Source organism: Lissotriton vulgaris, chromosome 2_1, assembly GCF_964263255.1.
Source record: "Lissotriton vulgaris chromosome 2_1, aLisVul1.2, whole genome shotgun sequence".
NCBI lineage: Eukaryota > Metazoa > Chordata > Amphibia > Caudata > Salamandridae > Lissotriton > Lissotriton vulgaris.
The window spans coordinates 1434746650-1434774520 of record NC_141687.1 but is presented as its reverse complement, the minus strand read 5'-3'; the positions used below and the strand labels follow the sequence as shown (position 1 = coordinate 1434774520).

At 47.1% G+C, this 27871-nt stretch overlaps 1 protein-coding gene across 1 annotated transcript in view; it reads right to left on the bottom strand.

The window, feature by feature from the left end:
- LOC147732713 (uncharacterized) overlaps positions 1 to 7069 on the bottom strand; it is a 36218-nt gene extending 29149 nt beyond the window's left edge. Inside the window, exon 1 of the mRNA XM_086954307.1 lies at positions 6427 to 7069. Within this exon, the coding sequence (XP_086810433.1) occupies positions 6427 to 7069 (643 nt within the window). The remainder of the gene's footprint in view (positions 1 to 6426) is intronic.
- Between the last annotated feature and the right edge of the window lie 20802 nt (positions 7070 to 27871).

Sequence of the window (27871 nt, the reverse complement as noted above, 5' to 3'; positions counted from 1 at the left end):
CCGGACCCAGCTTGTCAGTTGAAGATATTTAAGTCTTGACAAAGTGTAGTTCGTTTTTAGGCCCAGAACATCCCAAGGAATATAGGAGTTACCTTCCGTTAACTCTCCTCACTTAGTTAAACCAGCTCTTAATAAAGGGAGAGCTAGGATATCCAAAAGGCATTCTGGCGTGCCTGGAGAGTTCCAGATAGGAGCTTTGCTGCTATAATATGATATGTCCATGATCCGATTAATTTGTACCCAAATCTCGCAGGCTTCTAACAAAACTTTGAATTTAATCTTTTTAAAGAATTTGGGGTGACCGTATGGAATAGGAAGAAATTACCTTCCTCCGGAAAATCCTTTTTTAAAGCCCGTAAATAAGGCATAGTATTTTGTGAATTGTCCATGAGGAAATGTCTAGTGTTTTTAAAAAAGAAAGCCCAGTGATATAATTTAAAGTCCGGCAAGGTGATCCCCCCTTCCATTTTCTTTTTACGTAGCTTTTTCCATGCTATTCTCACCGCTTTGTTTTTCCATACAAAGCTGGTCAGCTCGTTTTGCAGTTTCTGAAGCCATGCTGATTTAAAATGTAATGGTAGGGCGTTAAAAATAAACATAAACTTTGGGAGAATCATCATTTTGATCAAGTTTGTTCTGCCCAATTAAGATAATGGTAGATGCATCCATGATTCTAACAAGGTCTTAGTTTCCAGGTGTAGTTTCTTAAAATTAATAAATGCTATATTATTTAGGTCTTTAATTATTCTAATTTCCAAGTACCTAATCTCTGGCTTTTCTAGTTGAGAACTTATTGGGTCATTCCAAGTCATGATTTCCGTTTTGTCTTTATTCACTAAATAGCCAGATATTGTACCAAACGTTTCCATTAAATCCATTATACTTGGTAATGCTGTCCCAAAGTTTGGTGTGTAGACCATCAAATCATCTGCGTATAATGCTGTTTTTATTTCCCAGTCTAGATATTTAAACAGAATAATCCCAGTTTCAGATCTTATTCTTCTAGCCAGTGGCTCCATATACATATTAAATATTAAAGGGGACAAGGGACATCCTTGCCTCGCCCCACGTCCTATCTTGAATGGGGATGAGAGAACTCCATTTACCAATATCCTAGCTGTTGGCAATCCATAAATAGATTTTATAGCCTTTAAAAAGTTATCCCCCATAATATTTTGTTTTATAACTCTGTATAGATACTGCCAGTTTACTCTGTCAAATGCTTTAGCAGCATCTATCATTATGACAGTTAATGGAGTTTTGTGGTAGTGGCTTTGTCAATGGCTGTAACCAATTGACGCTTCCCAATATTCTGCCCAATCTCATTGCTAAAATTTGAGTAAATATTTTGTCATCACTATTTAGCAATGAGATTGGCCTATATGACTCACATTTTAATGCGTCCTTCCCAGGCTTTAATATCAAAGTAATTACTGCTTCGTTCCATGAAGATGGGATGGGAGCTTGCTGGCTAAATATAGTGTTAAATAACTTATGTAGATATGGACCTAGAATCTCCTTTAAGATTTTGTAAAGTCCATTGGGGATACCGTCCGGTCCCGCAGCAGTGATACCTTGATTTAGCATTTCTTGTTGATCGATGTGTATACGTGGTAGGAGGTCCTGATCCAGCCACTGACCTGCAGCTAATTGAGGGTCTCTTTCTTCTACAGTGAACAAATCTTGGAAAAAGTCACAAAATGCCTTGCCTATGCTAACATTATCCTCGCATAATTTATGGGAACCTTCCTCCCGGAATTTCCTAATCTCATTTCTCAACTGGTCTTGCTTTACCTTCCACGCAAGAAGCTTCCCACAGCCTTCCCCATATTCATAATGCACAGTTTACTGGCTTCCCATCGTTCTTTAATATTCCCTTCTAGGTACTCTGCCAACCGCTTTTTAGCCTCATTTAATTTATTCTGCAATCCTGCCCTTGAGGCAATGTTTTGACAACTTGTTAACTTTTCCTGCGCTGTTTTAATCTTTTCTTCGTACATTTTAATTTCTTTCTTCCCTTCTTTTTTTATAAAAGGCAGCATGGCTTATCAGTCTCCCCCGCAGGTAGGCCTTAAAAGTGTCCCATACTATATGTGGAGCTGCAGAGCTTAAGTTAATATAAAAAAATTCTGTCACTTCTTTCTTTAATGCAGTCACCACTTCATGTCTATCTAAAAGTGTTCTATCTAGGGTCCACATATATTCAATTACATTTCCCCTCATAAGCATTTCTAGCCTCACTGCTGCATGATCTGACAAATGCTTTAATTGATGTGTAACCCTGATGTTGTTCTCTCTAAGTCTCTCACTCACCAAGAATAGGTCGATTCCTGAGGCATGCGAGTATTTCTTATTACTATATGTAAATTCCTTTTTATTGCCTGCCATAAGTCTCCATATATCTACTAGACCTAAATTCCTTATCAACTGGTTTACACTCTTTCTCATTTTTGGGGCGCTTGTTATATGTTGTGATTTTGATCTATCAAGTAGGGGATTCATTAAAATATTAAAGTCTCCTGCCATAATTATGACGTTTTTAGTTTCTAGCAAATGTCCATGTAATTCATTCAGGGGGGAAGGGTCGTCCACATTAGGACCGTAATATCCTACCAACGTGAGACCTGAATTATCTATTTTAATGTTCACAAGTACTCATCTGCCTCCTTTATCTACTTTAAAATCCTCTATTTTAACATTTGCCAGTTTTTTTAATAATATGGCTACTCCCTTAACATTGCACGATTGCTTGGTACACACCATATGTGTTATCCATTTGTTTTGTCTAAGAATCTTTCCCCATTCCTCTTCTCGTAGATGCGTTTCTTGCAGTATGATTATATCATTATCGGACAGTTTAATTAGTTCTAGGATCTTTCTCCTTCTTTTATGTAATATCAGCCCATTAACATTCCAGGATATAATTCTAAGATTATTCATTATTCATTTTCTTCTCCCCCTTGTCCTTATTTTTGATTTTTAAAGCCTCTTTTTGTTGTCTGAGTATGTCATGTATGAGAATTTTTTTCCCCCTTATGACCCCCGCCAAGTATTACTAATTACAAGTGAAAGTGTGCATTTCTCTCGTTGAAGCCCTTCTCCCTCCCTAGGGAACCCTCCCTTATTCCATATGGGGTATTGCATTGCACCCCTTGCAACTCAGACATTCCTAACTTATCTTATACCTAATGTGCACCTTTTTGACTATTAATGTGGTCTATCAAGCTCTCAACCCCTTTAACTTCCCTGAAGTTGTGCATTTTATTCTTAAATATAACTTTCAAAGTAGCTGGAAATTTCAATTGCGCTGTTGCCTCTAGGGCCTCAAGAGTATTAATGTGTTTTCCTAACTCCCATTGCCGATTTAAAGTAGTATTAGCAATATCTGATCTTATAGAATAGGACCAATCATCTTTTTGAAATACTTTCGCCTTAAGAGCTGCTGAGAGTATTGCCTCTTTGATAACATAAGTGCGAAAATTCACTAGTATTGTCCGTGGCTTGTCCCTTTTCAGGTCACGTTTAAAAGGGTCCCTATGCACCCTCTGTATGTCTTGTTCCAGGTCCCAAGTCTGAAATTCTGGCATGGCCTGCTTAATGATTGTCACCACAAATTATTTTAGATTCCCCTTTTCCAGGCCTTCTGGGACATTCAAAAGCCTTAAGTTATTGCGCCTAGAATTGTTTTCTAACGCCTCTAACTTATCCTTGATTTCCTTCTCGCTGCTGTTTAAGATTTTAATTTCTTTTTTGATTATTCTTCACATCTTTTTGTAACTCCCCAACTGTTGTCTCCATTGTTGTCAATTTCGCTGTGATATCAGCCATTTTTGTTTCCAAGTTCCCGCAAGATTCCTGTATTTTCGTTTGGTTACTCTCCGATATGGAAAATTGATATTTTATCTCCTTGGAGAATTGTGTTAACATTGTGCTTATATCTACAGAATTTTCCTTTATTTGTCCATCTGGATATTTTTCTACAGGTTCGTTTGTCTTGGAGATATTTAAGGTGTGTTCAGTTTCTAGTCAAGCGTTTAATGAGTGCTCCTTCAAGAGCGTGCCTGTGTCTTCCACATCCTGTTCCTCCAGTAGAGAGTACCTGTTCGAAGTAATTAAGTTAGTTTCGACTGACTGCTTTTCCACCGATGTAGTTGCTATGGTGTCTGTGGTGACTGTAACTGAATGATCCCTCTGTAATGTTAATGTCTCCTTAGGTTCTGCTTCTTTTAACTTGAAAAACGATCTTAGAGACGGTGTAACTCTTGGGTTCCCTGTGTGGTTCTTATTCCGTCTTGTAAGTTTCTTTGGTTTCTCTATAATATCTTTCTGGGCTAAAGGTTTTTGCATTGGGGAAAGGGGTGACACTCGAGTTAGTGCTGCGCCACTACCTATCCCCCTATCCTTGTCCGAGCTCCCCCCTCCTTCTTCTTCTCCTTCAGCTAACAACTGTATACATTCAACATTCCTCAGGGAATATCTGTTTTTCGTCAAGTACACACTTCCATGTGTTAAGCTCACCTTAGAAGAGGGATCTTTATGAGTGGTATATGTATTATTAAGTGTCTTAGTGGAAGAGTCTGCCGGTTCAGGCGCTGCTTCACAGGTTGCCTTGGTGGTTGTTTGCCCTGCCTTAACTATTCTATCTGCGCTACCTTGTCCTGGGTGCACCAATACCTCCCCCTCTTTTTCACTGATGTCTGAGGTGGATTTCTTTTTCTTTTTTGAATTAACGCTACCTCCCTTTTTTGAGGTCATATGGCAGCCCACATCAAACTTCAAATGCTGTCCTTTACTGATACTTTGGGGGTTTATGTCAACCGCTGAATTATCCTCCCCCTCATCCAGTCTGGCAAACAGCACACTTGTCTGCCCTCTCACCTTTTTTTCTTTACACTCCCAGTCACAGGGGTTCGCTTGTTTCAGGCTCAATGCCTGTCTCCGTGGCGGAAACTGATCCGCTCGCCGCCGGCCTCCGCCGATTTCCACACTAGCACTACCTCTTGTGACTTGGAAGCTCAGCAGGACCACTGCAAGCCGGCCCCTCCACGGAAGCCGGGCGCTCGCCACCATGGAAGATCGAGTGTGGAGGACACACACTCTCTTCGCTCCAACGCCGCCGCCGCCGCCGCCGCCGCACCAAGGTTATTATTATTATTATTATATGAAATTTGTAGCGCGCTCAGTTACCCAGGGGCATCCCGGCGCTGAACAGAACGAAGAAGGGAAAGCTCAGACTCAGTCACTACACAGGAAACAAATGCGTCTTCAGGAGTTTCCTAAAGTGCAGAATGTTAGGCTCCGAGCGAATCTTAAAGGGCAGGGAGTTCCACAGTGCCGCCACTTGCACTGAAAATCGCCGGCCCCCAGAGCGAGCTCTTTTTACTCTGGTTAACTGCAGAAGACGTCCTTGGTCCGATCGCAGTGGCCGTGTGGGTTTATAGGGGGGTGCCATATTGGACAAGAAAGAAGGGCCCCTACCATGCAAGATTTTATGGGCCGTGCATAACGCTTTAAATTTCACCCGCTCCTTAACCGGGAGCCAGTGAAGCGTTTTCAGGGCCGGAGCAGCTGAATGTCTTCTAGGAACCTCCATCAGCAGTCTAGCGTCTGCATTCTGCACCTGTTGAAGGGTCCTAAAGGTCGCTTCCGGAGCGCCAAGGAACAGGGCGTTCCCGTAGTCAAGTCTCAACAAGATTAAACCACGAATCAGAAGCTTCCTGGATGGATTGGGAAGCAGTGGTAGCACCTTGCGCGCTGACCGCAACAGGCCAAAACACACCCCTGCGGTCTTCCTAGCATGTGTCCTAAAGGACAGATCTTCCTCCAGCCATACTCCTAGGCTCTTAATCTCCTTCTTAGGAGATGGTGGATCACCCAGAGACCGAGGCCAGCAACTGGCGATGAGCGAAGGCCTAGATTTGCCTAGCAACATAAGCTCAGTTTTCTCTCCGTTGAGCTTAAGGGCAGAGTGGGACATCCAACGATGGACGTTGGCAAGGCAGTCATGAAGAACCTCTGGTTGTTCCGCCAGCTGGGTAAGGCCTACAACCAGCTGAGTATCATCAGCATAGCTGATGATCCTCACTCCTGAAGGGGAGACCACTCTCTCAAGTGGAGTCATATAGACATTAAATAAGGTAGGGCTCAATGATGAGCCCTGCGGGACTCCACATTGAAGAGGGAACAGGGTCGACTGCTCTTCCCCTTCCCAGACTTGATAGAAGCGGTCAGAAAGGAAGGACTCAAGCCATTTGAGGGCCATCCCCGTGACACCCACCTCTGACAGTCGTTGGAGGAGCACCTGGTGACTCACGGTGTCGAAGGCAGCACTCAAGTCCAGGAGGATCACTGCCACTGACCCCCCCGTATCAAGAATGCTCCTTGCTTCCTCCACCACTGCCAATAAGGCTGTGTCCGTCCCCTGACCAGGGCAAAAGCCCGTCTGGGAATCTCCCAGCAAATGATGGGATTCTAGGTGGTACGAGAGCTGGCGATTAACCATCTTTTCTGCGATTTTTGAAAAACCAGGTAAAAGAGAAATAGGCCTAAAATGGTCCAGATTCGAGGGATCTAATCCAGTTTTTTTCAGCAGTGCTTTATCAACTGCTTTTTTCCATCTCTGCGGCACCGTGCCCTGGGAGAGGGAAAGGTTGATAAGATCTGTAAGCGGGGCAGAAAGAGTGTTTGCCACTTGTTTGAGCCATTTCATGGGCACAGGGTCGCTCGGAGACCCACTCTTCATCCCTTTCAGACCTTTTACGACCTCCTCCTCTGAAAAAGGGCCAAAAGAGGACAACTCAAAGGGACATATTCCTGGGCTAGAGTCCATCTCCAGATTTTGAGATGTCGCAGGCAATGAAGACAGAATCTTCTCTATTTTGGAATGAAAGAAGTCTGCCAGCTCTTCACATTTTTCTTGGGGGTTGTCGTGCACGACTGGAGGAACCGGAGCCTTCAGCAGTTCCTTAAAAATCTTAAAGGATTCCCCTGATGAGTTACTCGCCCTATCAATCCTATCGCTGAAATAACTTCTTTTGGCATCTTTCAAGGCAGCTTTATACTTCCTCATCGATACCTTGTAGTGTTCTCGACTTTCTTCCATCAGCTTTCTCCTCCATGCCCTTTCTAATCTTTTACAGGGTGTTCTGAGAGCCCTAAGTTCAGGGGTGTACCAGGGAGCGGAACCGGCTCTTCTTTCCCTAATGGACCTTTTCTTTTCTGGAATTAATAAGTCAAGGGAATTGATCAACGAATTTCCCACATGCTGATCAGCAGTGATAGGGTCAGAGACCGAAGGAGGGCAGGTTCTCGCTAACTCAGCCGCCCAGTTATCCACTGGCAGCCTAGACCAGAGCCGTTCAACTGAATACCGTCTAGGTACAGGATCTCTCCCCTTCCCCAACTGCCATTTGAGGGGGACTAGACAATGGTCTGTCCAGGGAAGAGGCAGGGGCTGAAGGGCTTGAAGATTCTCTGAGTTCGTGAAGGCCACATCCAGCTGATGACCTTTAAAATGGGTAGCTCCGACGTTAACAAGATGCAAATCAAGTGCACCCAACATGCTTTGTAGCTCTCTCGCCACTGCATCACAGGGATCGCCCTGTTACAGCCTCCACCATGAGCCGCTTTCTCGAAAAGCTCACGATGGTAGCCTCCGAATGTAATGATTTCTTAAGGCTTAATCTTCACTTGAACAAACAAGTTTTTCTAGGGGCAAATCATCCCCGCAATTCATACAGCCAGAAAGAAAAAGTATAAAACCCGATATTTAGGTCATTTTCCTGACTTCTGCACTAGGAACGCCGGAGCTCCACAGCCGTGCTACCTAGCCAGCTGCCATGTTCCCCTCATCGGTGACCTATGCGGTGCTTATTTGTCTCAAATAGGGGAAACAACCTTTACAACACAACTTTTACAGTTTTATACAAAACAATTGGGACAGTGGACCACTTGTGCGCCTTCAATGCACCAACCCATGTATCACCACAATATGAATGGGAATTATTTATAAGTAGCGTGCAATTTTTAAATACTCCCTGTCCCAGGAGTACATCCCAGATTCATCCTAGGAAAACGACAATTTGCAACCCAATTTTCAAAATGCACCACTCGGGTAGAATAGCTCGCCACTAGGCTTCAATAGTAAAGTTCATGAACAAGTAAGGGTTCCGGATGAAAAACGCTGAATCTGTAGTTGCAAAAGAGTTCTTTTAATATGCCAAGAGAAACCAGCCAACGCGTTTCGTTCCGTCAGGCGGAACTTCTTCAGGGCGCAATCCTGTTCAAGAAGGCAGGTATATAATCCAATTCAAAATGTCAGTGTAAAGAGAGGAACCAAATTCTTCTTCGTAATTGTAAGATAAGTAGATTGGAATTTTCCGCCAATATTTCCAAATGTGATCTTCACCTTTTATCTTCGAGAAATGTAGTTCTCAGACAGACGTTCTTATGTCTTCATGCAGATTTATGTCGTGTTGCGTGTCCCACTGGGCCCAATTGTTGGCCTTTGAATGACGTGCACTTTGTCTGCACCGTCTCGTGTTCTATTCCAGCGGTCCGCGATTAATTTGCAATCTGTGGCTACTTCAAGGCAATTACCTTTTGGGGTCGTGTCTGTCCCCCCGGTTGGCGTGTCTCCAGTCCGCGCACCAACGTCTTCCCGGCAAATTACGAGACTTTACAACTTTTACAACGCACTACCATTACAACGAAACTTTTACAATGCAACATCCATTACAACGCAGGCATTTACAACGCAACCATTACAACGCATGACACTACAACGCACACCACTACAACGCATGCCATTACAACGTAGTCATTACAACGCATACCATTACAACGCATAGCATTACAACACATAGTACCCTTACACTATCCAACACTTACCCTACTGTTGCACCCCCTGAAGTTAGAATAGTAATTTTTACCCCTACACTATCCAACACTTACCCTACTGTTGCACCCCCTGGAGTTAGAATAGTAATTTTAACCCCTACACTATCCAATACTTACCTTACATGCAATGTAATGTTATGCAATGTAATGGTATGCGTTGTAAATGTAGTATGCGTTTTAGTGGAATGCGTTGTGAATGTAGTTTCAAAGTATTCATTGTATTGGTATGCGTTGTAATGGTATGCGTTGTAATGGATGTTGCGGTGTAAAAAATGCGTTGTAAAGGTAGGCGTTGTAAAAGTATGCGTTGTAACGTCATACATCCGTCGAATAGCATTCTGCTTCTGTTGGCAGGTTCATTGATGGTGTTGGTGTACTACTTGGCCTTGGGTGATCTAATTAGGTATGTACATGTTGTGTGGATGGACTTCCATAGTGTTAGGTCATCAGGGGGTTCTGTTTTTCTTCCATTTTCTTTTTTGTTTGCAGATGAAGCACTCTATCTCATTATGGCATGGTTAACCTAAGGTTGAATATATGACCTTCATATCCAATCTCATCCAAATCCCATCATCCCTTTGTAAAATGGCAGTATCATTCCAGTGCTCTAATAGTCCAGTATGATCTCATTCCTTATCCAAGTCGACACCAAACCATCTATTGTTAACCTCACCAGTATCCTAAAGCCATACTGTCTGTATTGTTCGGCCCTTCATTCATAATCCATTCTTCCAATCCTCCAGCTACAGTTCGTATATTCCAGTTTATCATATTGCTTACCTCAAACACACCAATGCACCACTTCTCTTCTTCCAGCCCTCACCTGTTGGTGCAGCAACTTCAGTATTACCCTCCTGTTGCTCTGTAACGGGGTATGCTAACTTATACAATTATCTTTAAAGGGAAATTCATGGTCTGTACAACATCATTCATAAATAGAACCATCATTGTATTAAGTAAACAATTATCATGCCAGGTTTTGATAACTTCAAGCACAATCCATTCCATAAGTTTTAAAACCATACTCATTCAATCAGGCTCTGAAGCATTGTGCATGTATGCCATAAACATGTCTGTGGTTACCTCAGAATGTGAACGTAGAGTGGAAAGGGTCACTGCTCACAAGGATGTGCGCACAAATATAGTTGAAACCTGATGGTTTCTTAACGGTTCATACTCATTTTTCTCCAATAGTAACGAATCTTATTCCAATGATTTATTTCAAATTTTATTCCAACAATCATAACTTTCATACTGATAATCTAATGATGCTTTAATCATTCGTTCCAATCCTTCAAAATACCCAATGCATTTCGGGTCAATGATAGAGACACTTCGTCAGGGGTCTGTAAGAGAGTGATACAGGACCAGATTAGATGCTCTCTCAGCAATACAGGCACATAGTTATAATTAGTAAACACGTGTATAGGCTAGAATCCCAATGTGACAAAGACCACCGTGGTCAAGTATTTGAAGATAAACTCTCGAGGCCAAATTAAAACTGTATGCATATGCCCCCACGGTTACCAAAAATGGACATCCCAAACAGTGACAACATTCTGTTCACCCGAATGTGAAAGGAGATAGAAACGGATCATTTTTACGTGCCTACAAGATATAAGAAAAAAATTGTGAAAGGCTTAAGCGATAAAACAAAAGAAAATGACAGCCAAACGACTTACATCTGGACTGGACAACACTCTTCTCCGTATAAGCGTTCAGTCAAGCGTTCGCAATTAAGATGTACGATTTTGGAGTTCATTCCACAACGCCTTGACATGGATCCCGTCAAACAGAGACTGCAAGCTGAGTACTTTTGGATTAAAAAACTTAATTCCCTACAACCAGTGGGGATGAATGATCGGATTGAATATGCTTGTTTTCTATAAATTTCTAATTTCACATCAAGTACTGCATTGGCTGATGAACTGTTCTGAGCGACCACTGCGCCTCTGGCCTGGTCGCCCCCTCGCTCCTCACCTCTCCTGCCAGAGAGCCTCCTGCTGCCTGAGAATCTTCGCCGCTGAGAGCCTGCACCGACGCCGATAGCAGCGCCCCAGCCGCCGCTGGGCCGCCCGCTCTGCCTGCTCCCGTTTTCCCGCCGCTTCCTGCCTGCGGCCCTGCCCCCACGCCAGACGATTGGTCAAGACGATCCCCCCTCCCAGCTGACCCGCCCTCCCGGCTCCCTTCTTATGACGCCCCCTCAGCGACTGCGCAGCGGACATGCGCAGCGGGAGCACTGACTGAGCGCCGACTGAGCGCCAAAGGTAAGCCCGTCTGCACCCGTCCGCGCCTGGACCGCGCCCAGTGCCAGGACCCCTGGCCCCCGCAGACCCCATCCCACCCACCGGACGTACGACGCCGCCACCCTCAACGCACTCAACGCTGGCCGATTTCCGGGCTGCTACGGAGCCACCCTGAGACGCACCACGGACCCTTGTGCTGCAACTCCTGCAAGTTCACCTGCATCCAGACCTGCACCACTCCAGCACCAACCAAGACCAAGACAAGCAACAGCAGCAGCCACCTGAAATGCATCCTGCTCAACACCCGCTCCGTCCACAGGCACGCCATCGAGATCTGGAACCTGCTCGACACCACAGCCCCAGACGTCGCCTTCCTCACGGAAACCTGGATGAACGCCTCTCCAGCGCCCGACATCGCCATCGCCATCCCAGACGGCTACAAGATCACACGAAGGGACCGCATCAACCACACCGGAGGAGGCATCGCCATCATCCACAGGAACAACATCCGCATCACGACCAACACCGACGACACCCTCGCACCCGCCGAGCACCTGCACTTCCAGGTCCACATCAACCCCAAGACCACCCTCAGAGACACCCTCATCTACAGACCCCTGGGACCACGCACACAATTCAGCGAAGACATCGCCGACTTCATCAACCCGCACGCCCTCTGCTCCGCTGACTACATCCTACTCGGGGACCTCAACTTCCACCTGGAGAACAACAACGACCGCAACACCGCCACCCTGCTGGACAACCTCGCAAACCTGGGACTCAAGCAGCTGGTCACCACCCCCACCCACTACGCCGGACACACACTCGACCCCTTCTTCTCATCCAGCAAGGACATCGCCTTCAGCCACGCCACCGGACTCCACTGGACGGACCACAGCTGCGTCCACTTCAGCTTCAGAAGGACCACGATCCACCACCACCAGCAACAGGTTGCACGCAGAAGCTGGAACAAGATCACAGCCGACCAGCTCGCAACCTCCCTGAGCATGAACCCTCCCACCAGCACAATGAACCCAAGCCAGGCGGCCGCCAACCTCACGAAGTGGATCAGCGACTGCGCAGATGACCTCGCCCCACTGAGGACCCCGCCTAGCAGACCTAGCAGCAAGAAAGCCCCATGGTTCACCGACGAACTCACGAGCTCCAAGAAAAACTGCTGAGCCCTCGAGAGAACCTAGCGCAGAGACCCAACTCTGGACAACATGGCTGCCCTCAAGCTCGCCACTCGAAAGCACCACCAACTCATCCACGCCACCAAGAAAACTGCATTCAAGGAACGACTGGACAATAACGCACACAACAGCAAGGAACTCTCCAACATCGTCAAAGAGCTCTCCAACCCCAACGCCGGAAACAACGACATCACCCCTTCGCAAGATCTCTGCAACTCCCTCGCCTCCTACTTCCACAACAAGATCGCGGACATACACAACAGCTTCAGCACCCAACCGACGCACGCCACGACCAAACCACCGACCCCCACCACCACCCTCCGCGCCTGGACTCCGATCAGCACCGAAGACACGTCCGCACGATGAACTCCATCCACTCCGGATTGCCGACCGACCCCTGCCCCCACCACGTCTTCAACAAGGCCGACGCTGTCATCGCACTCCACCTGCGGGACATCATCAACACCTCCTTCGACACCGCTACCTTCCCGGAGAGCTGGAAACACGCCGAACTCAGCGCCCTACTCAAGAAGCCATCAGCCGACCCCACCGACCTCAAGAACTACCGCCCCATCTCGCTGCTCCTGTTTCCTGCAAAAGTCATCGAGAAGACCGTCAACAAGCAGCTGGCCGCCTTCCTCGAGATGAACGGATCCTCGACCCCTCGCAGTCTGGCTTCCGGGTCAACCACAGCACCGAGACCGCTCAGATCGCAGCCACCGATGACATCCGAGCCCTGCTCGACAACGGAGAAACAGCGGCCCTCATCCTCCTAGACCTCTCCCCGGCCTTCGACACTGTCTGCCACCGTACCCTAGTACAATGCCTCAGCAACGTCGGAGTCCAGGAGAAGGCACTGGAGTGGATCATCTCCTTCCTCGCCGGAAGGACACAGAGAGTCCGCCTCCCTCCGTTCAGATCTGAAGCCACCGAAGTCATCTGCAGCGTTCCTCAAGGCTCCTCGCTCAGTCCAACCCTCTTCAACGTCTACATGAGCCCCCTCGCAGACATCGCACGCCAGCACAACCTCAACATCATCTCCTACGCCGACGACACCCAGCTGATCCTCTCCCTCACCAACGACCCCGCCACCGCCAGAGCCAACCTTCAAGAAGGGATGAAAGAGGTAGCCGAATGGATGAATAACAGCCGCCTGAAACTGAACTCGGACAAGACGGAAGTCCTTATCCTGGGATCCTCACCCTCCGCCTGGGACGACTCCTGGTGGCCCCCCGCCCTAGGCAGCACACCCAAACCAACAGACCACGCACGCAACCTGGGCTTCATCCTGGACTCCTCCCTCTCCATGACCAGACAAGTCAACGTCGTCTCCTCGTCGTGCTTCAACATCCTGTGCATGCTACGTAAGATCTTCCGGTGATTCCCCACCGACACCAGGAAGACGGTCACCCAGGCCCTCGTCACCAGCCGTCTGGACTACGGCAACTCCCTCTACGCCGGAACCACCGCCAAACTCCAGAAGAGACTCCAGCGGATCCAGAACGCCTCAGCACGACTCATCCTGGACATCCTTCGTCGCAGCCACATCTCCGGACACCTGAGAGACCTGCACTGGCTCCCGGTCAACAAGAGAATTACCTTCCGACTCCTCACCCACGCACACAAAACCCTACACAACCAAGGCCCAGGATACCTCAACAGCCGCCTCAACTTCTACGCTCCCAAACGCCAGCTTCGATCGACAGGCCACGCCCTCGCCGCCGTCCCCCGCATCCCAAGAGCCACCACAGGGGGACGGTCCTTCTCCTACCTCGCCGCCAAGACATGGAACTCCCTCCCGACCCACCTCCGCCTGACCCAGGACCACCTCGCCTTCAGGAAGCAACTCAAGACCTGGCTGTTCGAGCAGTAGCGGACCCCCCTCCCCTAGCGCCTTGAGACCCTCTGGGTGAGTAGTGCGCTTTATAAATGCTTTGATTGATTGATTGATTCTGAGTCCCGGAATGCTACCGGTTTTTGTTTAGCATGATGTTTCATTTTGTTTGTTAGTTTGTGCTATTAGCGAGGGGCTATTTCAGAAATGTATCGTTTGATTTATATTTGAACTTAGCGATTAAGATCCCAGTCGCATGTATTTCTATTGTTGCACTATTATTTGAAAGGTGCATTTTGGGTCCGTTTAATTTCGGGCTATTACGTTTCCCCATTTCACGCAAGTTACATTGCTTTATTTAACTTTTGTGCGTTCTATTATCGATGGGTATCTTGGTATTCTTCACTTTTCTTTCACTCTATGCACCCTGTAACTTTATTCTATCATTCAGCCGCTCCTTCGTTCACATTTCCATGAAGCCGTTGCACTCTAATCACGTGACACGCGTCACAAGCAAAAGTAACATTGCTGATTGGTTTAATACCGTTAACTGTTCTCAGACACTCTGAACGCTTATACGGAGAAGAGTGGTGTCCGGTCCGGATGTAAGTCGTTTGGCTGTCATTTTCTTTTATTTTATCGCTTAAGCCTTTCACAATTTGTTTCTTATATCTTGTAGGCACGTAAAAATGATCTGTTTCTATTGCGCTTCACATTCGGGTAAACGGAAAGTTGTCACTGGTTGGGATGTCGATTCTTGGTAACCGTGGGGGCATATGCATACAGTTTTAATTTGGCCTCTAGAGTTTATCTTCAAATACTTGACCACAGTGGTCTTTGTCACATTAGGACGAAGGGTCTCTATCATTGACCCGAAATGCATTGGGTATTTTGAAGGATTGGAACAAATGATTAAAGCATCATAAGATTATCATTATGAAAATTATGATCGTTGGAATAAAATTTGAATGAAATCATTGGAATAAGATTTGTTACTATTGGAGAAAAATTAGTATGAACTGTTAAGAAACCATCAGGTTTCAACTATATTTGTGCGCACTTCCTTGTGAGAAGTGACCCTTCCCACTCTACGTCCACTGTTGATAAGACACGGTTTGACTACGTGCGTCAGATGTGGCGCCAACCTGAACATTTATTATTCCAGTAGAGCATCATATCAGAGAAAGTTGAGTGCACGGGGATAACACAGCTGTACGTTACCTCAGAATGTACCACAAGGTTAGTGTGTGTCTGGGAGTCAAAGGGAGGTGACAGACATGCCGAACTGACAGTCAGAGTTTACAGTCCCAACATTACATACCCAATCAATCCCCCTTGGATCAATTATAATGTAAGGTAAGTTGCGTTGGAATGATTTTTTTTATTTCAACAAAACCTGCAGTCCACTGAATTGTTTCTAAGTACTTCGAGGGTTCAAACCGAAGTATGGGAAGAAGACATAAATATCCCAGGATTACGCAAATTGCTCAACTGGAGTGACCTTGATTCAAATCAAAGTTTCCTGCTTCTAAACTGCAACTTATCACCTGATCAAAAGTCCTCATGCGGTCTTAACAATATTTATCTAGAAGTAGACCCTTATGGACTGTTCATGAAAACATGAAAAGTACTCGCAGAGATGTATCCCTCTGCCTGAACATAATTTTCTGGATTTTACTTTCTTATCACAAATATTCCCCAAAGTATGCTCGAAAAGCTACACCAAATGCAGCTTTCCAGACGAATTTCTGGGAATATCATGTGACTTTTTTGACGGCTCATATTCCCTTTGTGCACGGTTGTACAGCAAGGAGGGGTAACAGAGACATGGATTCTCCTGTGCAAATACATTTCTTTCTCCAAATGAAAAACATCTTTTCCCTGGTAGAAAGTGCTTCCCTAGCATCCCTAGCAAATCTGGGGTTGATTCGTTACACTACCTGGAAGACAAGTTAATCCAGTTATTTCCAGAGTATGGAAATGCCAGAGAAGTCTGGGAATACCAGTTGTACGTGTTCAAAAACTTTCTGAGCAACCACACAATGGGAACACCCGCTTCCCACACCTTTAGTGAGATGTGCTACTGCAAATTTCTCCTCTCTCGCATTTATGCATGCCAGAAATCCCTTTGCAAATAACAGACAACTTACAATTAGTCCTCTTTGCTTTACTCTAGTAGTCCACCCAAGGTTAGTTTTTAAGATTGCATATGAATCCATTTAATTAATAATCTTGCCACAATCATTAGTACTGGACTGCAAAACTCCTGGCAAAATTGGTTACTCCATTGGATGACTCTAACTTATTATGTGTCTCTGTCACGTTTAAAAGTGTTAAGGTATATCTTCCTCAAAATAATAAAATTATTACTTTTGTTTACATATCTCTTAATATTGCACTTCTGCTTTTAAGCACTGTACCAATGTAATTAAAATCCAGTATATGCTTTAAATCTATGTGAAAGCCGAGAAGCTGCCCGTGTGAGTTCAGGTTTCGTCTACAGCGGTGCAACAGTACTTGCATTCCTGAAATCGAGAAGCCACCCTCTTCATGGTACTTAGATTCTTCATCTGAAAATCCATATCCAAGCGTGTAAACGTCCACCATAAATCCAAGAATTCTGTCCTGCTTTCTTGGGCTACTTCGTTTTTTTTCGCCACCTTTTTTCCATCATCTGCGCTCTTCTGGTCTGAACCCACAATTCAGAAGGGACACCCCACCTGTTAAAAAGCCTTAAATAGAAGCGGGTCCGTTAGATGAGATACCCAAAACACAGCTTCCAGCTTAAAAGTTAGTTTTTTCTTACACAGAATATTCACGACATTACCACATAACCGGATTCATCTAGTCACAGTTTCTCCAACAGATCCGAAACAATAATTAACTTCTCGCAGCCTGCACCAAGAAACGCACACACACGGCGAACGCAACCCAGCCTCCTAGACTGCACACATCTGTCGTCCTCGTCAGACGCACTTTCCCTCAGGGATCGCCGTCAATCACATCAGTCACGCAGTTGGCAGTAAGAAATAAACTTCATGTAAATCTCTTGGCTGCTTGGCAGTGTTTCTACACATTCGGAATACTTTTCAGAGCGCGCCCTATCATTTCCAGGATAAGTGGATTCTTAAGTCAGAGGGATCAATTCTCAATCAAAGTTAATGCACCCACGGTCGTGCTGTGCTTGTCCTAGCCCTCAAGGGTTCCAAGGACCTTGTTCCTTCCATGTTTTAGATAAAAATCACAGGGGAAACCCATCAGCAAAACACTTGGGGCCTTGTCTTTTTTGTCAGCACTTTTATTCCATCCAGGAAGGTGAGAGGGGTTGTTGCCTAGTCAATGCCATTGGTCTATTGACTATCAGCGACTTCGGCTATCATTACTGAAGTCAACGTGCATATACATATGATAGAACATAATTGTTCAAATTGAAAGATAATGGGTAGAACTGACATCCCTGGCACGCACATATCTATCAAATACAGTTTGATTTATTTTAAAATATGAACAATGTGCAGATACATATGATAGAACATAATTGTTCAAATTAAAAGATAATGGGTAGAACTGACATACCTGGCAGGCACATATCTATCAAATAAAACTAGATTTATTTTAAAATACCAACAACACATGGATTAAGGATTTTTCTTTGAAGATTACCAACACCACTTCTCCCTGACGCTGATGTCAACTGAAATGTTGAGATGCAAGCACTCTATTCCACTATGTTTATTTTTTTTATAAATGTAAATGCACAGCTGATATTTGAATTTATCTATGGTTCCTTGAAAAATACTTGTAAGCACCACCACGAAATTCAAGCTTTCCATCCATCACTGTTTTGTATACTTATGCATACTGTTTTGTGTACTTATTGTGTCGCACTAAGGGGAACGGGTATGGCCAGACGTGGGTCCCATGCACACTGTCACTGGAACCAAGCTGTGCTCGGCTGCTGAGCCCATAACTAGTGCAAAACTGGTCCTGGGTTGCTTATGTTACAGTACAGGGAGGGCTTGGCTCGGCGGTTCGGGGTGGACTGTTCATATTGGAACTGGGTCAAGACTGATTTGCATATAGTTGGGTCCAAAGTGAGGTGGCATGGTGTGCAAAATAACAATGGATTGGGATGTGGCCCGAGTGATTACCAGTGGATGAGAATAATTCAAGCATCTACATCCATCACTGTTTTGTATACTTATTGTGTCGCCCTAAGTGGGATGGGTATGCCCAGACGGTGGTCTCGTGAGCACTGTGTCTCTGGAACGGAGCTGTACCCGGCTAATGAACCCATAAACAGGGCGAAACAGGTACTGGGTTGCTTGTTTTCTGGGTCAGGGAGGACCAGCTTGACAGTTTGGGTTAGACTGTTCCTATTGGAGCAGGGCCAAGACTGATTTGTATATCGCTGGGTACAAACATAGGTGTTATAGTGTGCAAAATGATGAAATGATTGCGGCCAGAGTGATTACCAGTGGCTTAGATTAATTCAAGCATTCCATCCATCGCTGTTTTGTATACTTATTGTGCCTCCATGAAGTGAAGCATGGATCTAATATTTATAATTTTGCTTAATAATTTTTAGGAAAGCTTAGTAAGTGGGGTTGCCCGAATAAACAATATTACAGGAGAGGACGGCCATGGCTTTGCATGAAAAAGTTTGCGGAGTACTGCTTTAAAAGAAGCAACTTCATTGCACTACCTGCATCCTTTCCAGCTAGCTTTCTGGCAGTAGAGCAGTGAACTAACAATGGAATATGGCCAGAAATAAGACCGCTCAAAGCTCTGTCAAAGTGATCTAAAGAAATGACAAAGAAAGCAAATCCCACCTGCTTCCTCTTGAACTACAAGACCAGGTCACAGTGTGACTCCTACAAAGAATCAAGAGTAGGCTTTGGGGGGAGGAGCCAAGATGGCGACCGGAGCAGACCTGTAGGCTCCCGGCTCCGCCAGCCTTCCAGCGCCGCACCGACATCCTGAAACGGATCCTGTGGCAAATTGGTGGTAGATTGCGTGCGGCGCTGTGCTGATCTCGGCGATGTTTCCCCGGACTCCCGACCTGCCCGGCGGCCGGAGATAGCCGCGGAACAGCCCGCGGCCCTGGACCCTACCTGCACGGCCCCTTCCTGCCGTGCCTTGCAGAGCCGCTGACGGCCGGAGTGCTCGGTCAGTGCCGGCTGCTTGACCATCGGCGAGACCCCCGCGATGCACCTCCAGTCACAGGTCGCCTGAAATGACTTGAAGCGGGCGGGGAGGAGGGAGCGCTCTCAACGCTGCAGCACCCCTCCGGACCGGCTCCTTTGTTGGTGGCAGACGATACGTGGAGAGGCTTGCTCGGCCATATCTGTTTGTTGGGGATCGCCTGCCCCATGCATCTCCGCCCGGGGTTGCTACTGTAGGAGAGTAGGGTCTGCTATCCTATGGTCACCCCAATTTTTGCTTTTTGCTTCACTGGTTTTCGACTTACTGAGGCTGTGGGCCTGCTAATCAGACCCCCAGCCTGCTGTTCTCTCTCTAAATTCATAATACATGTGCTATAGGTACATACCACAATTGGAAAATGGACTCCTTGTCAGCCCCTGTACCATGCACTATAGGTGCCCAGGGCATAGGTGCCACCAAGGCCTACCAGGGGCTGAAGCATAGCTTTTGCCACCCCTGGCTGGTTCTTAAATTGACACAACTGGCTGATCACTCAGCTGGGGCAAGTGGGTGTAATCACCCCTTGCTTAGATATAGTATACCTATATCTAAACCTATATCTGGAAACATATATAGCCTGTAAGCCACTCCTATGGAAGGCCTCATCAATCCTGGAGGCAGAGTGCGTGGTATTATGTGAGATGGTGCTCTGGCATGAGCTGAGCCTGTCTGCAGCTGTCGGGAACAACTCCCTAAGCTGATCCGGGATAACGCCATACCATATACTCTTAAGCGCCTTACAATCCTCGCGGTTATATAGCAACTTTGGTTTGGCTTTATCAAAACATGTCGTGTAAGGTGTCATACGAACTGGAATACTACCCCCTCGCCAGTTCTGGCGACGGGGGTAGCATTCCACCCTTCTAGAGGGAGAAGACATGTTACTTTACTGAAACGCGGTTGATTTAAAATGAGCCTCAGATCCACAAAATGGATGCCCCTGCCACAGACACGGGTCTGACCTCCTGCTGCTGACCGAAACCCGGCAGAGGAGGCCTGGACAAAGAGTTTCCTGTCACAGGGCGGTGTCAAACCACCCCAGACAGGAGATAGTGGATTGGAGTAGGGAGGTTTCAATGAAACCAGACACTGCCTGGGGAGCACAAGGCTGCCCCTTGCAGGATCCGGCCAAACCGGTTCTGGGGCCTCCCAGCCCCTGTCCCAGCGCGGCCAGGATCAAAGGAGAGGGGTGTAACCACCCCCTTCCTGGGTCCCACCCATAGGAGGGGACCTAGCAGGATGTCCAACCCCCGAGATTCGAATAAGAGGGGGAGCAGTCCCAACGGACCTCAGATCATCCTGAAGAAACATAAGAAACGAAATCTGGACCCTTCGACTTTCTACACGACGTGAGAAGACTGAAGAATCTCCCTTGTGGTCAAGGAGTGACCACCCTGTGCAAACAGGCACCATCCAGCCCTCGACCCTTGCTTTGTTGCAGTTCCCGCCGGAACTCGAGCGACAGAGATCGACGAGATCAAGCTTGCCTGCCTTCTACCTGCCCGATCCACAGTCCCTGCAGAGCTGAGACCCGTGGAGGCGACCGGAAGCGTGGGGCACGCCATCTTGAAAAGGCCACGAGACGCTGACCGTGCGGCCCACGAGTGACCCTCAAAGCTGTACACCGGGGTTTGAGAAGCCCCAGCCCCGAGCTCCACTTGCACCAAAGCTCACCCCTCCACACTCGCTGAGTGCTGCGTGGGGCCCTTCTGCTTGGGTGCGCTCGACGCGTTGGCCCGGTCACTTGCCAGCTGGCTTGTGGCCCCTGTGCCGACGAACTTTGAAATCCGACTTGCTTTTCTGGTTGCTCCAGATCTGCACCAGCTCCTGTGAAAAGGAGCACCCACTCTGACCCTCCTGGTTCGAGTGATAAGCAATCTCCCGGTTCCGCGTGGATTGCTTTTGCCAAGTGCTGTTTGCTACAATCTTCAAGCCGACGGTGCTGACGGCGAGAGCCTACGTGGGACAGATCGTGACCTGCTCCTGGACGTCGCAGATGCCCCAGAGCCCACGTGACAGCGGAGAGAAGCCTATCGACAACCGCCTGATTGCGCCCGACATTGCCTGGTTCCGTCCTGGTTCCACCCTGGTCACTGCTGAGTGACCCAGACTCTGTCCCCTCTGCTCTCAGGTACTTTTCTACATCGATCCACCCTTGGATCGCACCGGACACTTCTGCTTCACAGCGCCTGCAGCTGCGACAGCTCCAAGCACCCAGAACCTGCGTGACAGAACCCGACGCCACTTCGACCCTGTGCACCCACGGCCTGTGGGTGAGGTAACATTGCAACGCCGGTGTCTTTACACTGGTACACACCTCTAGGGTCTGTGTCTAAAGTTTTGTGTTCCTAGGTTCAGCGGAAGTATCTTTTTATTCACTTTAACTGACTTTTACGCACCATTGACAGTGCATTGGTGCGCGCCGCACTTTCCGTGCTGCACCCGTCTCCTGTGGGCTACTCCCGACTTCTTCATTGCTTGTCCTGACTGCTCCCAGCGAATCTCTAGGCCCTAGGCCTAACCATTGTTCGTAAAGTGTTATTTATACCACTTTTTTGATATATGGTCTGAGTGGCCACCCGCCCTCATCCATAAACGTGCAACTTTATATGTGTAACAGTGCTTTTGATTTAACGCTTGTGCCCCTTTCCTCATAAAGAGTACTGGGGAGTAATTTAGAAATAAATACATATATTTTTATAATATATACTTGTGTGGTGTCCTTTCATTTGATTACAGGATTGTATGTGGTAAAACAGCTCGCTTAACACGACCTCTTAAGTTAAGCCTTTAAGGCTGCTTAGTCCATGCTACCACTAGGATAGCTTGTCTACAAGGTTGACTTACAACCTGACATCTTTGGGGTTTGTTTGGACTGATAACCAGTGGTTCCAGAATTGGAAACACTACCTATCAGGCCAACTTCTCACATTGGTGTGCAGCGGTGCGGATTTGAGCTTGCTGTTTGTTTTACCATTGCAATCTTTATCAAATTGAAAGATCACATCAAGTACCTCTAGGTACATATAAATCAAAAGCTTAGCATATTAAGTTCTACTGAACTTAGTAGTTGTAGATTAAAGGGATTAGCACACCCTGACTACAACTCACTAGCAAGGTACAGTAGGAAACCACTTAGTGTAGGTAAGTGCACCACTTACACCTCACTAGCAGTCATGTCTGATACAGAAAGAGCCTCAGGCTCTGCTCCTGTAATAGTTGATCCTATAGGGACAACATCCAGATATGACAACCTTAGCCACAAAGACCTGAGTGCCTTGTGCACAGCCAGGGGGCTAAAAAAGGGCAGAGGCCCTACCATTCCTTCCCTAGTAGCTCTCCTAGAAAAGGATGACCTAGATAAGGTGAGTCAGACTCCCTTAGAAACAGAGGAAGGGATAAACTCCCCTGAGAATGAGGATCTTCAAGATGATGTAGTGGAGGAGGAAGAAGAAGAGGAAGGCTCTGATGTAGAAGAGCCTGAAGATCAGGATCAGGTGGGAAACCAGGTACAGGTTGCCAGGCTTAACCAGGCCAACTTGGACCTACATGGGAATGGAGGGGGCCAGCACCACTCCAGATCTCATAACCAAATTCTCCCAGGTAATAGAAGGGAGAGATCTCTGTCAAGGGACTCTCACCTTTCTAGTGCCTCAAGAGAATCTCAAAGAGGAATGACTTCCTCCCAGAGAAAAGAGCATAGGGCCAGGATGAGGGCTGTCCAACTCCAAATAGAAAGGGAAGAGGTAGCCTTGGCTCAAGCTAAACTTGCTTTAGCAAGAGAGAGAAAATTGTGTGGCTTAGATGCCACTGGTGGCAGCAAAGTTCCTAAAGAAAAAGACAGGGCCTATGACAATAGAAACCTGACAAAAATTGTGCCCCCCTACAAGGAAGGGGATGATATCCACAAATGGATGACTGCTCTTGAGAGGGCCTGCATGGTACAGCAGGTCCCTGAGGATCAGTGGGCAGCAATTTTATGGTACTCCTTTTCTGAGAAAGGGAGGGACAGGCTCCTCACTGTTAGACCTGAGGATGCCAAAAACTACTCTGTTCTGAAGAGTGCTCTTATTGAAGGGTTTGGCCTAACCACTGAGCAATACAGGTTGTTGTTCAGAGACACCCAAAAAGCACAGACTCAGGACTGGACTGATTTTGTAGATTGTGCCACTAAGGCTCTGGAGGGTTGGCTGCAGGGAAGTAAAGTTTCAGACTATACAGGATTGTACAATCTTATGATGAGAGAGCAGATCCTTAATAACTGTCAGAACCAGCTGCTGCATCAATACCTTGTTGACTCTGATTTGACCTCTCCCCAAGAATTGGGAAAGAAGGCAGACAAATGGGTCAGAACAAGGATTAAGCAGAAAAACCAGAACCAAGGTGACCAGAAGAAAACAGACCAGAAGGGTGGGAATCAGAAAGATAAAGAAAAGGACCAGAAGTCTTCAGGCCCCCAAACTAGCAATAAGGAGGGGGGTTCCCAAAATGGAAACAAGAAAAAGAAGAACGATGGCCCAAAGAAACCTTGGTGTAATACCTGCAAATCAGTTTCACACTGGGGCAGTGAATGCACTAAGAAAAATCCAGTCCCCACCACTGCAGCTCCTAAAGCAACTGCACCCCCTAGTACAGTCAGCAGTGGTGGTACACAGCCAAAGGGTTTAGTAGGGTTGACCCTGGGTACTGAGGTGGAATCTGGCCTAGTCAGAATCCCCACACAGGCAGTTCTCCTATATGATGTGGACATATCTTTGCCCACTGCAGTAAGCCCCAGTAACCTGGGCAAATATAGGCAGACTCCCTTAATTAATAAGAAACTGGCTCAGGCCTACAGGGACACTTGTGCCAGTGTCACAATGGTGGCACCTGGCTTTGTGGACCCTGGACAAATTGTACTAGGTGAAAGTTACCTAGTGACCAATGCAAGCAACTCCACTACTTCCCATAGTGTGGCTGTTGTGAACTTCTCCTGGGGAGGGGTAGATGGCCTAAAGAAAGTTGTTGTGAGTGCAGACCTCCCAGTAGACTGTCTGTTAGGCAATGATCTTGAAAGCTCAGTTTGGTCAGAAGTGGAGTACAGGACTCATGCAGAAATGCTAGGGATTTCAGCTCATGTCCTTGCAGTGACAAGGTCTCAGGCTAAGAAGTGCCTTCCTGAACCAGTGGTGGATCTTGAAACAATAGACCAACCACAACCCAAGAGAAGGAGCAAGAGGGTTAAGGCTGTGCCTTCCCACTTGCCCCAGGTTGAGGATCAGGTTTCACAGGAAACTGATTCTGCAGTCCAAGAGGAGACTGTCTCAGAGGAGCTTGAACCTGATCAGGTTGAGTTTCTGGGGACAGGGGGACCCTCAAGGGCAGACCTGGGGCAGGCCCAATTAGATTGCCCTTCACTTGAACCCCTCAGACAGCAAGCTGCTGCTGAGGCTGCAGGGAATGCTCAAGGTACCCATAAAGTGTATTGGGATGAAGGACTCCTTTATTCAGAGGCTAGAGACCCCAAGCCTGGCACAACCAGGAGGTTGGTTATACCTTTGAAGTTTAGGGGCTTCCTTCTTACCTTGGCCCATGATATTCCCCTTGCAGGACACCTAGGCCAGAATAAGACTTGGGACAGGCTTGTTCCACACTTTCACTGGCCTCACATGTCAGAAAATGTCAAGGAGTTTTGTCGCTCCTGTGTCACTTGCCAAGCCAGTGGTAAGTCAGGTGGCACAACAAAGGCCCCCCTGATACCACTACCTGTGGTGGGGGTACCCTTTGAAAGAGTTGGAATAGACATTGTGGGTCCCATGGATCCTCCAACAGCATCTGGGCACAGATTTATACTGGTGGTAGTGGATCATGCCACCAGGTATCCAGAGGCAATTCCCCTGAGGACCACCACAGCTCCTGTGGTGGCAAAAGCCCTCATTGCAGTTTTCTCAAGAGTGGGCTTTCCAAAGGAGGTTCTTTCAGACAGAGGTACCAACTTCATGTCTGGATACTTAAAAGCAATGTGGAAAGAGTGTGGAGTAAACTATAAGTTTACCACACCCTACCATCCACAGTGCAATGGGCTTGTGGAAAGGTTCAACAAGACCCTAAAGGGAATGATAAAAGGTTTACCAGAGAAGCTTAGGCGGAAATGGGACATCCTTTTACCCTGCTTGCTCTTTGCTTACAGAGAGGTCCCACAGAAGGGGGTTGGCTACAGCCCTTTTGAACTTTTGTTTGGCCACCCTGTAAGAGGTCCATTGAGTTTGGTGAAGGAAGGATGGGAGTTACCTCTCAAAAAGCCTAAACTAGACATTGTGGACTATGTACTTGGTCTCCGCTCCAGGATGGCTGAATACATGGAGAGAGCATCCAAAACCTTGAGGCAAGTCAGGAATTACAGAAAGCCTGGCATGACCAAAAGGCTGTTCTGGTTGAGTACCAGCCAGGGCAGAAGGTGTGGGTGTTGGACCCAGTGGGGCCAGCAGCTCTCCAGGACCAATGGACTGGACCCTACCCTATCATTGAAAAGAAGGGAGAAGTCACCTACTTGGTTGACTTTGGCACCCCTAGGAGCCCCCACAGGGAGCTCCATGTCAATCGTTTGAAAGCATTTGTTGACAGGGAGGACATGAGTCTCCTCATGGCCACAGATGGGGAACAGGAGGAAGAGAGTGACCCTCTCCCAGACCTGCTTTCCCAGAACCCTGATGATGGTTCAGTTGATGGAGTAGCCTTGGCAGGCAGCCTCACTGAGCAGCAACAGGTGGACTGCAGACAGGTGTTGCAGGCCCACAGACACTTGTTTTCACTCACACCCAGTCAGACTAACTGGTGCACCCATGAGGTGGATACTGGTGACAATCTGCCTGTGAAGAATAAGATCTACAGGCAACCTGGCCATGTCAGGGATTGTATAAAGGCTGAGGTGCAAAAGATGTTGGAGCTTGGAGTGATTGAGCCATCAGAGAGCCCATGGGCTAGCCCAGTGGTCCTTGTGCCAAAACCTCATACCAAAGATGGGAAGAGAGAAATGAGGTTTTGTGTGGACTACAGAGGTCTCAATGCTGTCACTAGGACAGATGCTCATCCCATTCCAAGAGCAGATGAGCTCATTGATAAATTGGCTTCTGCCAAGTTTCTGAGCACATTTGATTTGACAGCTGGCTACTGGCAAATCAGACTAGCTGAAGAGTCAAAAGCCAAAACAGCATTCTCTACCCCTAGTGGGCATTATCAGTTTGTGGTAATGCCCTTTGGTTTGAAGAATGCACCTGCCACTTTCCAAAGGTTGGTGAACCAAGTCCTTGCTGGGTTGGATGACTTTTGCGCAGCATATCTAGATGATATTGCTGTCTTTAGCTCCACCTGGGAGGATCACCTGATCCACCTGAAGAAGGTTCTGGAGGCCCTGCAAAAGGCAGGCCTGACTATCAAGGCTACTAAGTGCCAGATAGGGCAGAGCAAGGTTGTGTACTTGGGCCACCTAGTAGGTGGGGGTCAAGTTCAACCACTGGAGAGCAAGATCCAGACCATACAGGACTGGGCTCCTCCAACTACCCAGACACAAGTCAGAGCCTTCTTGGGCCTGACTGGGTATTACAGAAAATTTGTAAAGAACTATGGGTCCATTGTGACACCATTGAATGACTTGACATCCAAGAAGATGCCCAAAAAGGTTCAGTGGACAGTTAGCTGTCAAAAGGCATTTGATGACCTGAAGAAGGCCATGTGCTCTGCACCTATCCTGAAGAGTCCTGACTACTCCAAACAGTTCATTGTACAGACAGATGCTTCTGAGTTGGGGGTGGGAGCTGTGCTTTCACAACTTAATCAAGATGGTCAAGACCAGCCCATTGCTTTTATTAGCAGAAGGCTGACCCCCAGGGAGAAACGTTGGTCAGCTATTGAGAGGGAGGCCTTTGCTGTGGTTTGGGCCCTGAAGAAGTTGAGGCCATACTTGTTTGGTACTCACTTCCTAATTCAGACAGACCATAAGCCCCTCTTGTGGCTAAATCAGATGAAGGGTGAAAATCCCAAACTGCTCAGGTGGTCCATTTCCCTACAGGGGATGGACTTTACAGTGGAGCACCGCCCAGGGACTGACCATGGTAATGCAGATGGTCTCTCCAGGTACTTCCACTTAGAACATGAAGACTTATCTGGTCAAGGTTAAGTTTAATGTCCCTGCGTTTGGGGGGGGGGTTATGTAGGAGAGTAGGGTCTGCTATCCTATGGTCACCCCAATTTTTGCTTTTTGCTTCACTGGTTTTCGACTTACTGAGGCTGTGGGCCTGCTAATCAGACCCCCAGCCTGCTGTTCTCTCTCTAAATTCATAATACATGTGCTATAGGTACATACCACAATTGGAAAATGGACTCCTTGTCAGCCCCTGTACCATGCACTATAGGTGCCCAGGGCATAGGTGCCACCAAGGCCTACCAGGGGCTGAAGCATAGCTTTTGCCACCCCTGGCTGGTTCTTAAATTGACACAACTGGCTGATCACTCAGCTG